This window comes from Condylura cristata, unplaced genomic scaffold (assembly GCF_000260355.1).
Source record: "Condylura cristata isolate star-nosed mole 26May11 unplaced genomic scaffold, ConCri1.0 scaffold00008, whole genome shotgun sequence".
Taxonomy (NCBI): Eukaryota; Metazoa; Chordata; class Mammalia; order Eulipotyphla; family Talpidae; genus Condylura; species Condylura cristata.
In genome coordinates, this window is record NW_004567109.1 from 28262882 (window position 1) to 28279522 (window position 16641).

The 16641-nt window shown below is 35.3% G+C and overlaps 1 protein-coding gene across 2 annotated transcripts in view; it reads right to left on the reverse strand.

The window, feature by feature from the left end:
• Positions 1 to 380: 380 nt before the first annotated feature.
• Positions 381 to 16641, reverse strand: part of EPS15 (epidermal growth factor receptor pathway substrate 15) — a 106582-nt gene continuing 90321 nt past the window's right edge. The window contains exons 22-25 of one of the 2 annotated variants that reach the window (XM_004678995.2): positions 9149 to 9225; positions 7553 to 7715; positions 5314 to 5501; positions 381 to 2807 (exon numbers count right to left, since the gene is read on the reverse strand). In XM_004678995.2, the coding sequence (XP_004679052.1) occupies positions 2661 to 2807; positions 5314 to 5501; positions 7553 to 7715; positions 9149 to 9225 (575 nt within the window). In that variant the 3' untranslated portion in view covers positions 381 to 2660. The remainder of the gene's footprint in view (positions 2808 to 5313; positions 5502 to 7552; positions 7716 to 9148; positions 9226 to 16641) is intronic. The other variant, XM_012722318.1, reaches the window with a different exon arrangement.

Here is a 16641-nt window from a genome sequence, read left to right on the forward strand (position 1 = left end):
GGGAGCTTAAAAACATCCTCAAAGTTATCATTCTCCAGAATGGCAGTCCAGGGATTCAATCCCAGAATTATAGGATTGAATCCCTACATAAAATTATAGTTTTATACCACAGTGCCCTCCCAGCATCCATATCACAAACCCTCATTCAATAAATACAAAGCCACCTATGTTTCAGGCACTATGCATGTGCAGTTCTATCTTTCACAAAAACAGGACATGATAAACTAAAAAAAGTATTTATTTGGGCATTTATTATTCTACTCCAGAATTTTAACCTGTGCTGACAGTATACCTGCCCTCTATCCTTAAACACAGCATGGACAAAGTAGAGAGCCATGCAAAACTCCATTTCACATAGGAACATAGGAGGTATGCTGGAATGCTTTATTATGCTTCAAGTTTATTGTTCTCAAAATTACAGGCTACAGTTTAGAATCTTGAAACAAGAAAAATTTCTATGAAGACAGCTCAAATAAACCTGCATAAATTTGTAGAAGATGGTTAAAACCTTGTAAGTAATGCTACTTAGCTCTCAGGAATACTACTCATGTGTTCTTTTAAAGCACAGGCTTTGGAGTCAGAGTCAACAAAGTAAAATAAAATCACAAAACTCTAAACCATTCATCCTACACAAGTGAGCATGGATATATATATATATGTGTGTGTGTATATATATATATATGTATATTTATATAATATATACATACTTTAATTTTATATTGGTCCACTGAGTATACATATTTTAACAAAAGATAGTAATCTATGTAATCCAGTTAAACATACATAAAGTTAGGGTACACTTATTACATTGAAAGTTGGTGTCTATAAGTTACAGATATTTAATATTTTCCAGAGTGTTTTTTTAATTAAAAAAATTTTTGAAAGCTTTCCAACATCTGTTCATTTTCCCAGTGCAAAAAAAGGTTGTTCAAGTCAACTTACCTTTTTTCCTGACATGTAAGGGGAAGAAACAATCCAAAACCACCAGCTATCACAATTCCCAACACTTTCTTCTCTATCAACTTTTATAGTATACCTTTAGATCGCTAGACGAGTTTATCAAAAGTAAAGTCTTTTGATTATGAGTCAGCCCTTGCTTCGTAAGTATGACTTTTATGCCAAAATGTTTCAATTTATAAAAGTAGAAAAAAGTTAGCAGTGCAAGAAAGTGGCTTAAGTTTGTTTTAAACTGTAGCTGTCCAATTGTGTGTGGAGAGGAAAAAAAGCACCATTTCAAGAAGAAATGAATTGGATATTTTGAAATTTATTCATAGGTTAGGCAATAAATTACTCTAACACAGATCAAAACCACCTCAACTTGGTGACCGAGGAGACATTAATTAGTTTTTAGGTGCAATTTTCTTTATCTTGATATTCAGTATATTATTTAACTCAGTAAGTGATATTAAAAATTTAAAATTACTCTACAATTTACAGCCTCCTTCATAGTCTATTTCAAATTCAGCATGTCTGCGAGGTCCATTTTACAAGAGATGGGCTTTTAACACACGACAGCTCTGATTATTTGGTAGTCTCTTTGCTCCAAATTGAAAACACAAGAATTTTTTTCCCTAGTCCACCAATTGCATAGGTGGAAAACATGAAGAGAATAAACTATTCTGACCATGAAGATGGACAAAAAGCAATGATGTGACTGAATACATGTCACTTTTTCATTTGTATTCAGTGAGTTTTACATTTCAAGTAGTTGAGCATTCATTAAAGGAAACAAAAACACATACAAAAAAATTAAAGTACCTTCCAGTTCTAGCTTGCTGAAGTTTCTTCTGCATAAGTACAGAAAGAACTAAAGAGTATATTGCCATGGCAAAAGCAGAATGGTGGCCAAATTAGGATTTTTGCTTACGTTATACTCTAGGGAATGTTTTAAGTGGTAAATTTTCTCCACTGTCTAGCACTTAAAATTATGGAGAGGTATCTATTTCCCTAAAATTCCTTAAATTCTGAGAAAAACTTTAATGTATTTCACACATGAGGCTTTAATTTTATTTAGGAAAAAATTGTGTCTGAAGCTACAATGGTTCAACCTAAAGACATTCCTTTTTCAATAGTGGAGTTAATACAAATATTTGTGCAAAATATTGTTCCTTCTTTCTTTATCAGCAAACTGAATAGTATTTTTACTGTAAGGAAATAACAACATGCACTTTAAACTAGTCAATTTGTACCATCATAAAAGAAATAGGATGTTCTTTCCTTTCCCCATCCTCAATCACTCAAATCAGGGGAGAATACTGCAAACTTTAAGAACTCCACTAGCTATCACCAGAATAATTATAGAACAAGAGTAGCACAGGGGTGAAACTATTTTTTGATATTCTAGGAGGCAGAAGCTTGAGTGTTCTAGCTTTACAAGTAAAAGTAGCACAGGCAGGCAAGAGCTCACAGTAAATGCACACCAGAAGAGGGGCCTACAGGAAATTGTCTGACTGGGTTACTGCTTTTACAGGGGCAGGGAAAGACAAATCTGAAATGGAGTTTAAAAAAAAACATAAACAAAAAAACACAAACTTTTGTCACATTTACAGGAATCTCAAACCTTTTGTATTCCCATGCTCATAGGTAGTTTTGAAACACACTGTAAATAGCTTCAGTATTCAGGAAGAATATTGTAGGGTTGACAACGACAGGAGAATTCTTCATGCTTCTGATATCTCAGATTTGCTGAGTGCAATAGCCAGTTCTAAGTCTTCTTGCTCTTGCTGACTCAATCGGGCAAGTCGCTGCTCTTCCTCTTTCTCACTTTCCCTCTTGGCCCACTCTATCATATCTTCTTCAGAGGGATACTGTCACATAAAAGACGAATAAGTGAATAAAATGATTTTTTTTTAAAGGGAAAAACAGCTTATAAAAAGACACTATTATTTGTTTTATCTGAAGGACTCTAGGCATATTCTTGATACTTGTTTTCTTTTTTATTTTTTTAATTCTTAATTTTACCAGGCATATTAAATTGTGGTTTAATTTTAAAAAGTAATACTGTATATACAAAGGAAATCTATAAAAATACACGTTAAAAGCATCATTTAAAAAACATTTAGGGGGGCCCTCCCTGGGGGCGCAATGGGTTAAAGCACTGCACTAAGAATCAAAAGCTACTTTGGCATGAGTTCGATCCCCGCCTTCCCTGGAGGAGATCCACATGGTGCAGCAGACCTCTCCTGACCCGCCTGCTGCTCCCCTCAGCAGTGTACTTCCTCGATCTGCCTGTTCTGCTCCCCACTCTGTCTCTGGTGAAGCCTCTCACCCTCTGCATCTCTGGCCTGTATCCCAGTTCTGTATGCATAAATAAATAAATCTTTAAAAAAAGCATTTAGGATGTATTATATATAAAAACAGAAAAGGATTAATAAGACTTTTGCAAAATATTCACTAATACAAAAACATTTACTACTTCAACTTTAATGAGAATCTTTCCTTTATAAATAATTTTCAGCTTAATCCCACTGCAAGTTTCCGACCTTATTCTAGCTCTTCAAGGCACAGAAAAAATATGAAGCAAAAAAAATGCCGTTTTCTATACATAGGAACACTAGGTATACAAAATAAGATGTGGACAAAGTATGTTTTTAATATATTATAAATATTTTGGCAGGCTCTGAGAACTTTTTCACCCATTCTAAATAAAACTTTAACACTGGTAATTATTAAGTTAGGGAAATATTTTTAATCACCCCACATAGAAACCTTGGCAGATACTAAATGAAAAAGTTCTACTTGGTTTCAATTTTTCTCATATAGAAGAATACTATAAAAGGATGAAACAAAAGGAACTGTCAGGTTTCTGAAAATATCTTTCCACACAGAGTTAGAGGGTCTTTGAAACTTATAGTACTGGGAAATCCTTCCCAATGAAAAAAGGAAGATATTTTGTTATGAGCTGCTTTATATTATACAGTGTTGAGATTTTAGAGTTTGAAATAAACAAAATACCTTAACTATTGTTCAGGCCTCACTGCAACCAGGTTTTGACTTGCAGAAACCATTTTTAAGATACTAATTGCCACAAACTGCCAAAAGGTTATTTTATTAAGGTTATTATATTAAGAGGATTATAATCTCCTAAAAAGAATTCTTCACTTGAAACAACTCAAATTCCATCTAATAAAAGTCAGCATAATTCTGAGACTATTTTCCAATACTCAAAATACTGACACTTACTTTCCTTCACATCCAAAGGCCATGGAATTGAGTACAATTTCAAAAGCTTATACTCAGTCTAACTCTATCTGCCATAAGTGGCATGCAGATTCCAGCCTACCTACCTTTCTGCCTAGAAATGGCTGTAGGGATAAAGTGAATGACTGAGTGACCCTAATGCTACAATGAAGAAGAGACTAGGCTGACTGTGGCCAGGGTTACCTTGACTCCAGATTTTCTATTTCCAAAATGTTTGTAAGAGCTTAAGGCAAGGAAAATACCTTTCTTAGAGAGCAGATAATGATAATGAAGGGTATTTTGCCTGAAAAAAATAAAAATCTGGGGAAATGAAATTGTGTTAGCTACTCTAAGAATTCTATAGAAAAGAAAAATACCTTGTTTTTCTCTGAATAATAATGGAATGTATGTCAATATAGCTGATTGTCCATTTCTAAGGTCTTTAAAACCAAGCCTATGCCATTACACAGCACCTTCCCTTTGTCCTTACTGGTCTGCCTACTGTAGTCACTGCTGAGAGAGTGCCAAATAAACAGAGAAGCCTAGTAATTAGAGTCTTCCAAATAATTAAAGGTTATTAGTTCTTGAAAACATATTTACTTTATAAAACTGACATTTACATTTGTCAAATTACTACTATATAAAGCCAGCATTTTACTTTTTATTCAAAGAATTCCTGTTCTTGCCTTTTCACATAGTGGTTACTGACTAGCCCCGGAAGTCACTGAAACTTGATACACAACACACATGCAATTACAAGTACACAAGCACATCACTGGCAGTATTCATTCAGTGAGCTGACAGCAAATGACACTCATTCATACCACCTGTAAACAAAAGCTGTCTGGATTTTTTAAAATATGGTTTAGAAAACCAAGAGAAGGATTTGTAAAGCAGCTTGTATATATCTCAAGAACTAAGACTACTAAAATTATTTGTGCAATGGAATCATTAAAGAACCATCAAAACAGAATCAAAGGTTTGAGTTGGGGGAAGAATGAAGATCATTTTTACTATGTTGGTAAATTTAGTTGAAATGATGCAAAATTGGCAGGCTCCAAAGTAACTTTGAAAGCTCTTCAAATTGTAAATGGAAAGATTTCCCCGAACAGCCCATTCATTCACAGTACTTACAGCACTGAAGTTAGCAAAATTGCTTGGGTCAGCCTCTTTATTTGTAGTGGTAGTAGTAGAAGAAGTGAATGAATCGCAAAACATATCAGGATCTTTTTCTTTGGGGCTATCATTGCCTGAGAAAGGCTGAAATGGATCATTCAGTTTAAAGGGATCAGAAGAATCCAATTTGTTGATGGGTCTTTTCCCTGGATCAAAATCATTACAATTAACTCAACCAGCAAATAAGATTGCAAACACAAACACACAATGAATACAGGGAGTATTAAAGACCTGGGGATGAGTACCTAAAACATTCTTAATATGGGCTTAAATGTCCACACCAATGGTCTGTCCTCAAATTAATCACACACACCTCTCAAATACATTTAGCTTTATGTAGCTAAATGAGAAAAAAAAAAAAAAAGCAAAGAAGGGGATAAGCCAAGAATCATATTTTTGTTCAGAGAGCAAATAAACCTTTTTTCCCTAACAAGCATGTTCCCATCAAGAAAGTAAAAGATATAAGAGGAGAATGACAGAATAATGACAGAAATGATCTCTGCTGTTACAACCTTAAACTGATTCTTAATAATTATCCACTAGCAGGAATAGTGCAAATGACCTTTTAAGAAATGCCACAATTCTTCAGTACCTACATATGTGAGAACATTAAAGTGCTCTCACCTTCGCCAACCCCACCCACTTTTTTGCTATCTGTGGTATTTCAAAATTGAGAATAAAGAGTGTGTTTTGAAGACCAGGGCTAAAAATCACTGTGATTTCTGATAAACTGATTTTTTTCACCAAACAATGGCATACTGTTGAAAAATTAATGCATCACCACTTTCAAACAAGTTCTCTAATTTTAAAGTTTTGGTTAAATTTAGTACTTCTTGAAGAAGAGATAAGAACAGGTGTTAAATATCTTCAAATATATTTTTCCTAAAATGTATTAAACAGGTAATAGCAATCTCAAAAACAGATTTTTCTATCATTTTTGTAGATTACAAGATATTCTTATGTCACATCTCAATCATTCCAACAACCCTGTGAAGTAGGCAAAATCTGAATTACCACCTAACACCTGGCTCTCTGAGCCCAAAATTATAAAATTATACACTCAAAATCACAAAGCTAGGCGAAGCATATCCAGAACTAGAACCCAGGGGTCAGTGCTCTCTGCAACAAAACACCTTTTTTTCCTTGACCTTTTAATTATGAGGTACACTAAAGTTTGCTGAAGAGGCTTAGATTTCATTAAAACACCAATATATTATTTTGGTCAGGATTTAAAAAAAACAAAAAACCTCATTATTGGCATCATATAGGTGTAAAACTTAAAAAAAAACAACTATTTTCTAAAATATATTATAAAAACTTTATCCTTTAAGAATGTACCAACTTTGGCTTCTTTCCCCGTAAAGATAGAATTCCCTTGTTAACTTGATTTTTCAACAATTGAATACTAACAACTATAGATACGATTCTTTAAATCAAAGGAGAAAAAATTCATCTGCCCAAATACCATTGAAGGGAAAGGTTATTATGAGAAGGTAAGAATAATTATTTTGGGGCTATTGGGGTTGAAATTTTACAAAGAATGTATATGACCAAAGCAAATACTAGATGTGTGGTGTTGTCATTTAACAGTCCAGCACTACAACTACCTGGGGAATTACATTTTTAGTCATTTCTCATGGATTTTACCTTCATTAAAAACAAACCAAAAACTGGATGAAAACAGTCACTTTCACAAAATAAAACAGACTCTCGTTAAGTGAAGTAAAACCCTATTTTCCTTCAAGACAAGCACTACTTTCCTTTAAATCTCTATATTGCTTAATTCTAATTACTAGAAGGTCATGAATTGTCATGTTGAAATGTTTAAGGAAGACTTCATATTTATCAGGAAAAGAAGGGAACACTAAATTAATTTTCTTATAGAAATTAATTAAAACACTGAAATGCAGTAATACACTGTTGTTCAAATGGCAACCAATGAGTGTCCAAAAGCAAGAAATTTCATCAATTCTTTTTTTCCATTAACAAACACTTCATGATCATTATACATGTTAGTATCTTAGGTAAATCTATAATTTTCTACTGAATCAAACAGATCACAGTAGCAGGCTTCTGCCATGGTTTCTGACTCATTTCATTGAAGGCCCTTTCTAAGTCAGTAAGTGAGGCTCACATTTTTTCAAAAAGAAATCATTTAGGAGATTGATTTAGAAGAGGCATGAACCAACTCTCATACCAGGTGGTGGTGGGCAGGGTCTTGTTGGAGTTCCAATCTTTGGTGGCAGTGCTGGGGGTACATCTTCACTTTTGACTGATGTTTCCTCAAGCACATTTTTTGTAATGACCACACTGCTGACAGAGCTTGATGCGGCTGAACTAAAAGGATCTTCATTGTTGACCTTTGAAAAGAAATGTTTATACATGATTATCTATATATTACACCAATCAAGCAAAACAGGGTCATGCAGAATTTGGAAGAATAATCTTAGCTATTATGTAGCTTTTATTTATTTCAGTTCTGAGAGTGCTGACATGTTAACCCTTACTTCAGGGTCAAGAAGGAAAATTTTTTAAAGTTCTATACAAGTAATGATTAAAAATATTACCACTTATTAAGAATAATAGCTAAACAACGAAAACAAGCCAACATTGGATGAAAAGTTTGTCAAGTTTTAGACAACACAAAAATTTTTTTTTTGAAGTAACTGTATGTCCTTCCCCAAACACGTATCTGATCCAAATAATAACCACCACTCCCTGTTCCCCTGAAAAACCAACTCTACATTTCCCAGTACACATAAAGGAAAAACTTATAAGTAATCCCCCCTCCCCAACCAACAGCACCCTGAAAAGCACTAAAGGCAACTTGAAAGTCAATGTTTAAAGCAAACAAAGGGTCAAGACAGAACTGGGAAGAGCACAAGGGACTATGGTGACGGTGCATGGAAGAACTGGTGGTAGGAATACATTGCACAAAAAGGAAGGATGGTGCAATAAATATACTTTAAAAAAAAAAAAGCAAACAAATCCCACAGAATGGTAAATCTTAATATGGGTCTGAAGATCCTGCCTTTCTTACACATGGAATAACAAAGGATTATTTTTCTGTTATGAACAGACTATGATTTTAGATCTATTTAGTCCAGTTTTTCTTTATAGTACCACTATTGATATTTATGTGCTGGAAATAATGCTATGTTTTGGGAGGCTGGACAGTTCATGGTAGGATGTTTAAAAGCATCCCAGAGCCCTATCCATTAGCTCAGAATACCCTGCTCCCCACAGTTTCACAACCAAAAGTGTCTCTCTAGATATTGTCACAGCTAGGTATAATGCCTAGGTAAGAACAAATGATTTAAACAACTAGACATACACTATTTTTTTCTCTCTTGGCCTGACCAGCAGAGTTTACACTGTAAAACTGGTAGTGGACATACAGTGGCTGCACTATGTATTTTAATTATCTTTAATAATGATCCTAAGAGTCTCAGAACATAGAATCAAGTAACTAGTGAAGAAGATTTTTCACCTATACCCCCAGTCAGTCAACAGGGAAAAGTATTGTTCAATTGGAAGAAACATGTTTAAAGACAGAGTAGACCCAATTGAATAGAACCCAACAGTAGAAAATTATAATTGCCTGTATTGTCACCACTGTCTTTACATATAGAAATGTCACTTTAATTATATCTTATTTCTATTTGAAATGAACATCTACTATAATTAATTGAAATCAAGTCGCACTGTCTGTGAGAGGTTATATAAATGAAAGGAAGTACTGCTCCTTGCTGCAACAGTATACTTTTTCCCCCACAAATCATGGTAGGATTACCTTTGACAATGTGCTGAAGTCAGCAAATCCATCTTCAAATGATTCATTTCCAAAAACAGAAGCAAATGGGTCTGTGGCTAAAGTAAATCAAGAAAATCAATTAAAAAGGACATAAAAACATCAAATTTCATGTCTTCCTTTGGTTGGTAACACTCAGACAAAATATATCTAATTCTAAATATTAACTCCTAAATTTATGCGTAAGTCCACATAGTTAGCACATTGATAACCCTAGACTAGGTATTCCTTTTCTAATGAACTAAGTCTAGGTAAAGTGCTTAAAGCTCTGGAACATGCCTCAAATAATTTAACTCCTATACATTTAAACTATTTTTAATAAAGATATCAAGAAGTAAAAATAACTGCACCAAAAACAAAAACACTATAATGTGATGTTGACACTCAACCTTTGAGCCCTTTTTATTTTTTAGGAGAACTGAATCAAACAGATTTTACTCAACTTTTTAGAACGAGGAAAATAAATGGTATGTGATAAAAAATGCTGTCTTGTATCTCAGTCTTCAGTGTTTTACAAAATGCTCACATAGCAAATCTAAAAAATTTCAACATATTCCTTCATAAATTCTGCTAAAATAAGCAACATCAACACAGTTTCTCCATCCTTATCTAAAAGTAGAATAACTGAAATGATAATTTTTGCGGTATTACCCATATATATTTTTATTCTTTTAATGAAAGCACTGCCAATACATTCTTTTCCTGAACTTTATTTCTACATTAAGCCAAATTTGTCATGCAGCTATCAAAAACCTTATAGTAAACTACAGGTTTGTATCCACTAGATTCTAGCTTCTTGGAACCAGCCACTCTTCTGATTGCTTCCGTACTATAAAACCAGGATCAGCACAAACTACAAATATACCTGGCAAGCCCCCTTTAATGACAACTCATCCACAAAGCCTGGATAACCTAGGTGTCTCTCATTTCCATAGCAAGAAGAGATTTCCTCCTCCTTGCAGCACTGATTGCACTCTCACTTGTATTATTGTGATCTATGACTGACACATCACCTTACTAGACTAGACTGCAAGGCTGGAAAGAGAGAATAAGGTAATTCAAAAAAAAGAACAATCAAAATCTAAGAAAAGAGGAAGACACAGATCCTACCCGAGAAGCTCAGTCTAGTGAGAGGTGTAGTAACAATCTTAAATGAGTTATCAGAGATAGATAAAAATCTGTAGCAGAAGTCACCAAATATCTGGAAGCATCAAGACAAATACCACAAAAGTAATTACACCTGGCCCTCCCTGGTGGCACAGCGGGTTAAAGCACAGCACTGAGAATCTAAAGCCGCTTCCACATGAGTTCGATCCCCGCCTGCCCTGGAGGTGACCACATGCATGGCGTGGCAGACCTCTCCTGACCCGTCCGCTGCTCCCCTCAGCAGTGTACTTCGTCCATCTGCCTGTTCTGTTTCCCACTCTGTCTCAGGTGGGGCCTCTCGCCACCCCTGAGCCTCTGGCCTGTACCCCAGTTCTGTATGAATAAATAAATAAATCTTAAAAAAAAAAAAGTAATTACATCTGAGTAAGGTCTTCTACATAAGGACTGGAGTTTGCCAAACAGATGGGAGTGGGGAGAGAGAGCTATTTTAGGCAGAAGGAAGAATAATTGCAATAGCCCTAATTTAACCACTGTTCCACAAGCATGGAAATTTATCTACTTCATCAGATTGATTGCACTTACCAAATGGACTAATATTTTCATCTGGAGTGAACTGATCTATTATATTTTGAGATAGGTTTCACCTGTTCAGACATGAAGGCTACAGTAAAGTCAAATAATAATTATGGAATTGCTGCACCATCGGGGAGGGTCTGTATAAAGAGTTTTAAAGCAAGTGCTTCCACTCATCCATTCAAATATGTAAAATGTGCCCTTACTGATAACAATGAATATGCCATGGACAAACACAGAAGAGAAGGAAAATATATATACATATATATGTGTGTGTGTGTGTGTGTGTGTGTGTGTATACATATTTATGACAAACGATTTGAAAGAGACTGGTTAAAAGCACTAAAATAAAATAAAAAATGTAATTTGTGTGTGTCTGATGCTTATTTATTATTATTTTTCCTTGCTTTGTTATCAAGATAGTCGTGGGATATAGGGGAAAGATAAAGGGGTGGGCAAAAACTTAGGAAAATTAATCCTTTAAGGGTACACCAGCAACTCTGAGCCTGAAGATGTTAAGGAGTCCAGAGTACAGGACATCCTATAGCTTTAGTTACAGAAAATGCTTTTTACTAATACATATCTGCTGAGTCACACCTCCCTTTGTTACTCCCAATGGTATAGTAGCTGGAGCAAGGTATAGACACTTTCCTGATTGGTGGAAGGGTAGCGAGGGAAAATAAAAAATTGGGTTCATCTAGTGGAGGGGCTGAAAAATACACTTTGTGCTTTTTTTTCTGCTGCTGTACTACAGCTTTACAAGAAACCAAAACACATTTGGCAACAGTGCTGAGTTAGAAACTAAATTTCTAAATTTGCTTTCATTCTTTTCTTAGTCTGCAATGTGTCTATCTACCAGGAACAAATGTAAGGAACTGAACTTCAATGTAAGGGAAAACATTAAAAATACTTAATGTTCAGCCCTTCCTTGTGGCGCAGCGCATTAAAGCACAGCACTGAGCTTAAGCCACTTCCGCATGAGTTCAATTCCCGCCTGCCCCAGAGGTGACCACATGGTGTGGCAGACCTCTCCTGACCTGCCCGCTGCTCTCCTCAGCAGTGTACTTCGTTGATCTGCCTGTTCTGCTCCCTGCTCTGTCCCTGGTGAATCCTCTCACCCTTCGCATCTCTGGCCTGTACCCCAGTTCTATATGAATTAATAAATCTTTAAAAAAAATACTTAATGTTCTTCTATCTCTATAAATTATCATATTTATAGGAGTAGAGTGAGTTATCTAACTTTTAAGAACAAAAATTCATCCTCATGTTTTTAGTTTATTTTGAAAGCTTACAATTCCCCTATTCTGTGGGACTTATCTTTTTTTCTGACTAAACATAAAAATTTCTTGGTGATAAAGGGTAGGGGTATAGGAATATAAGGAGGGTAAATATCCTGTACCTTTGATATGTAATGCCATCTTTTTGAGCCTCAGTGGTTCCTAGACAACTGGGATTTTATGAACATGCTAACTAAATGAATACATTATGTAGTGATAGGTAGATATATACATACACTCATAATTCAGGGGAAAATACTGATTTGCCAAGTTAGCCATAGTAACTAAAAGAAAGTTGATCTTTTATTTCACAAACAAGAGGATAGCTTCCATTAACACAGTAAGTTTGTGACTTAAGGGAAATAACTGACAGCACTTACTGCAAAAGATAAACATTCAAGCTTTCCAATAAGTTGTATGATTTATAAGCTTAAGATTACACCAATATGTAAAGAGTATGATGAGATGGAAGATGATATCAAATGTGATTTTTAAATAATGTGTCTAGTACATGTCAACTTGCTTAATGTGTATTAGAAAATCATTCTAGAAAATGGTTCTCAAAGTTCAATGGAATTTTAATATATGAAACAAGTAGAAATTTTAATTTTAACTCAATTCATCTTAAGTTAAAGTTTGTAATATTTACTTATCACAATGGCAATGAAAGCAATGGAGCAATTTTGATAAACATCAAAAAAGTGAAGGATAGAACTTATTCCATTATTTGGTATGTTGCTCTATTTGAAAAACCTAATTAACCCAAGGAAGTAGTTATATATATTTTTAAATAAGAATTTTATGGTCACAGAGAAGTTTAACCTTACTGAGAGGCTCGCATAAAACCACTTAACCTGACAGTACTTTAAAGGACCAGGGCACTGTAATGTATTAAAATTTGACTTATATGTGATGCATATATTTAATTAAACTGCAGTTTTTAAAAATTCAAAGACACTTAAGAATATGAAATTAGAATCTGCTAACTCCCTGAGGAACTCCCTGCAGTTAATTTAATGGAAGATAATGTGAAAACTGGTCCATAGCATGTCTAAGGTGCCCTGGAATTCAAACAAAGGTAGCTGTATAAGTGTGAGGGAAAAAAAAGTCTGTGGCATCATTTCAACTTTTGTATTTTCAGGATTTGATGAGGAGATGAGGTAGAGTCACTGTAATTAAGTGGGCAACAGCAGACCTATGCAGACCTACGGATGACAAGAAGGGTCAAAACGGGTTAAAAGAGTACAAGGGATCATGGTGATATGATAGGTCATGGATGATGTGATAGTGGGAGACTTATGGAGATTACACCTGAGTGGAGAAATCAAATATCATACAAAAATGAACAAGGATATAAGAAAATAAAGAAGTTTTAAAACTTTTCACATTTCTCATCTACTTTATAATGTCACCCCCTGAGTTGGGCTGGCATTATTAAACAGACCTCCAAATGCAGTTAGGCAAGCATGAGGTTTGAAGGCTGCAACCTAGACTAAGTCACTGCTCTGACAGACATGGGGTGGTGGCTTTAGGAAATATCTCCCTGAGCACCAGCTGCCTCTTGCAAAACGTACTTGATAATCCCTGCCCTGCTCGCTTCATGGTTTGCTGTTAGGTAGGCAGTGTTCTGTGAGCAGGAAAGAAGTATCTGAATAGCTGTTAATTCAGAAAAAGTAAGTGGGTAGGAACATGAGCTCTGAAAAAGACAAAAACTGGAAAATGTGCATAGGCACAGCTACCATGACCTTGGACTAATTTTCCTCATCCTTAAAGCAAAAGAGAACAGTATCTATCTCATAATCACTGCAAAGATTAAATGAAAAAAATGCAAAATGCAAAAATAAAGTTTGGATGATCTGTATGGCTACTATCAAAAGAAAGTAAAAGGAATTTCAGAGCTGTGATATTTCTGTGTGGACTATGTAACTGAGTCCAGACACCACTAATATATAGCACACTCAACTCTACAGGAGTATCTGGTTCAAAGATTCTCATTCACAACCTGCCATCAAGGACATCAGCTAGATGGCAGACAAGGAAGATACAAGTTTTCATTATATTTCAGGACAGTTCAACATATGAGAATAAATATACCACATGAATAGAATAAAGGAAGGAAACCCAATTGATCATCTCAATTGACGCAGAAAAACATTTCGCAAAATTAAATATCTTCAACATTTATCAACATGATAAAAACATTCAACACTCTAGGAAAAGAATAAACATAAAAAAATGCTGTATGTGAAAAGTCAACAATGAACATTATACTCAATGGTGAGAGACTGAAAGTTCATCCCAGGAAGGGGGTGGGGTTGTGTGGGCAGGGTGGGGAGCTAAGGACAAAGGACCTCAGAACAACCACCTTTTGTTGAGCAAAAGCAAGAAGGCCAGTGTAGCTGAAGCAGAATGTGTTAATCCAGGCATAGTGATATTGTTAGAATCATATATTGGAATATTGTTAGAAAGATAAGCTATTGTAAGATTTTTACTGATTTATTCTGGAGGAGAACCAGTAAGATTTTTTGACAGATTAAGAATAGGGTCAGAGAAAAAAGAAAGAACCAAGTTGGATTCTAAAGTTTCAATCGGAGAAATGATAAAGATGAAATTACTATGAGTTAAGATGAGGAAAGTTGTAAGAGAAGCAGATATGGGGAAGAAGATTAGATGTCTGGTATTAGATATTTGTGCTAGTTCTATTTATCAGACATAGAAGGGAAGATGTCAATAAGTGGCTGGATATGAGCTTAAAAGTTTAAGAAAAAGGTGTAGCTAGAGATATACATTAGTCATGGGTAACAAGTAAGGTCAGGAAACCAGATGAGGCCCCTGAAGGAATACAGAGAAGAAAAGAGGTCCAGGGTATAAGATATGGAGAAGCACAATACAAAGTTAAGAGGAAAAATCAGGGCCCTCCCTGGTGGCGCAGCGGGTTAAAGCACAGCACTGAGAATCTAAAGCCGCTTCCGCATGAGTTCGATCCCCGCCTGCCCAGGAGGTGACCACATGGCGTGGCAGACCTCTCCTGACCCGCCCACTGCTCCCCTCAGCAGTGTACTTCGTCGATCTGCCTGTTCTGTTCCCCACTCTGTCTCTGGTGAAGCCTCTCGCCACCCCGAGCCTCTGGCCTGTACCCCAGTTCTGTATGCACAAATAAATAAATCTTTAAAAAAAAAAAAAGAGGAAAAATCAGCAAAGGAAATATGAAACAATAATCAAAAGGACAGTGGAAAACACAAGACCTCATGTGAACATGGATCCCCTATTAATTCTTTAACCTTGTGAAATAGCTTTGCCGCTCCATGTCCTGATTTTCCTTGATTGCACAATAAACATAACACCAATTATCTCATGCAGTGGTCTGTGAGAATTAAAGGAGACAAAACACTGAAAATGTCAGTACACGGTGCTAGAACTACATAAGACTCACTAAATGGTATCTATTATCATGATTAATTACAATAAATCTTAGCCCCCTCACGCCACCACTTTATAGGAAGTGAGTGAGGAAATGGAATTAAAAGAAAAGACCAACAAAGGCATTAGAAATGTTTCATACTAAGAATGCAATCTAGCACGTTAGCTCTAACCTGGCTATTTTCTCTATATCAAAATGTCTTGTTTTTCTTTCAACATGCCCCATATATCCTGCCTCCATTCCTTGCTCAGGTTACTTTGTTTTACATTCTCTCCTTCCATTTCTAAAATCCTAGTCCATTCTTTCATGATGTACCACAAAAGCTATCTCTGTTTTGAAGTTATGTATGATTTACCCTAAACGGAGGTGGTCCTCCTTTCCTTTCAGTGTTTATAGCTTTGATAACTCTCATGGCACTTAACCATTTCATTTATGTGGGGAACAAGAATCAAATATAAATGTCTAAACCCTTTCTTTAACTCTTATTTTTTTCTAGTCATAGAAAAGTCCTTAGCAACATATTAATTTATCAATTCAGTAATGAGAGCCTTAGAAAGCACATACATTTTTAAAAGACATAATTTAACCACTGCTATTATAAATCTTTTATAAACTGTGTTCTTAGTTTTGGTTTAAATCAATACCCAACACTACATTAAACATTGTTTCCTACACATCTGCTTCTTACATTTCTCCTTCTTGCAACTCATACTCAAAGTAAATTTTCAATCTGAAAACAATGCACACTGCTAAATCTCATCTTGTTTCAAATTATACAGTACATGAAATCCAAGTTGTGAAGTTATTTCTACTCATCTGTCATTATGTTCATTATCCTCAATTTATCATAATAAGCAAATAACTGTAGTGAGTAACTCATTCTAGTTTCACCTATATAAACAAAGTATACTAATTTCAGAATGATACTAAAATATTTACACGTTTGAATCCTTTCCCTCTAATTCCTACTCTATGCAATAGCTGGTCTGATTTATTTTCAAAGATTTATTTATTTATTCATACAGAACTGGGGTACAGGCCAGAGGCTCAGGGGCGGTGAGAGGCTTCACCAGAGACAGAGTGGGGAGCAGAACAGG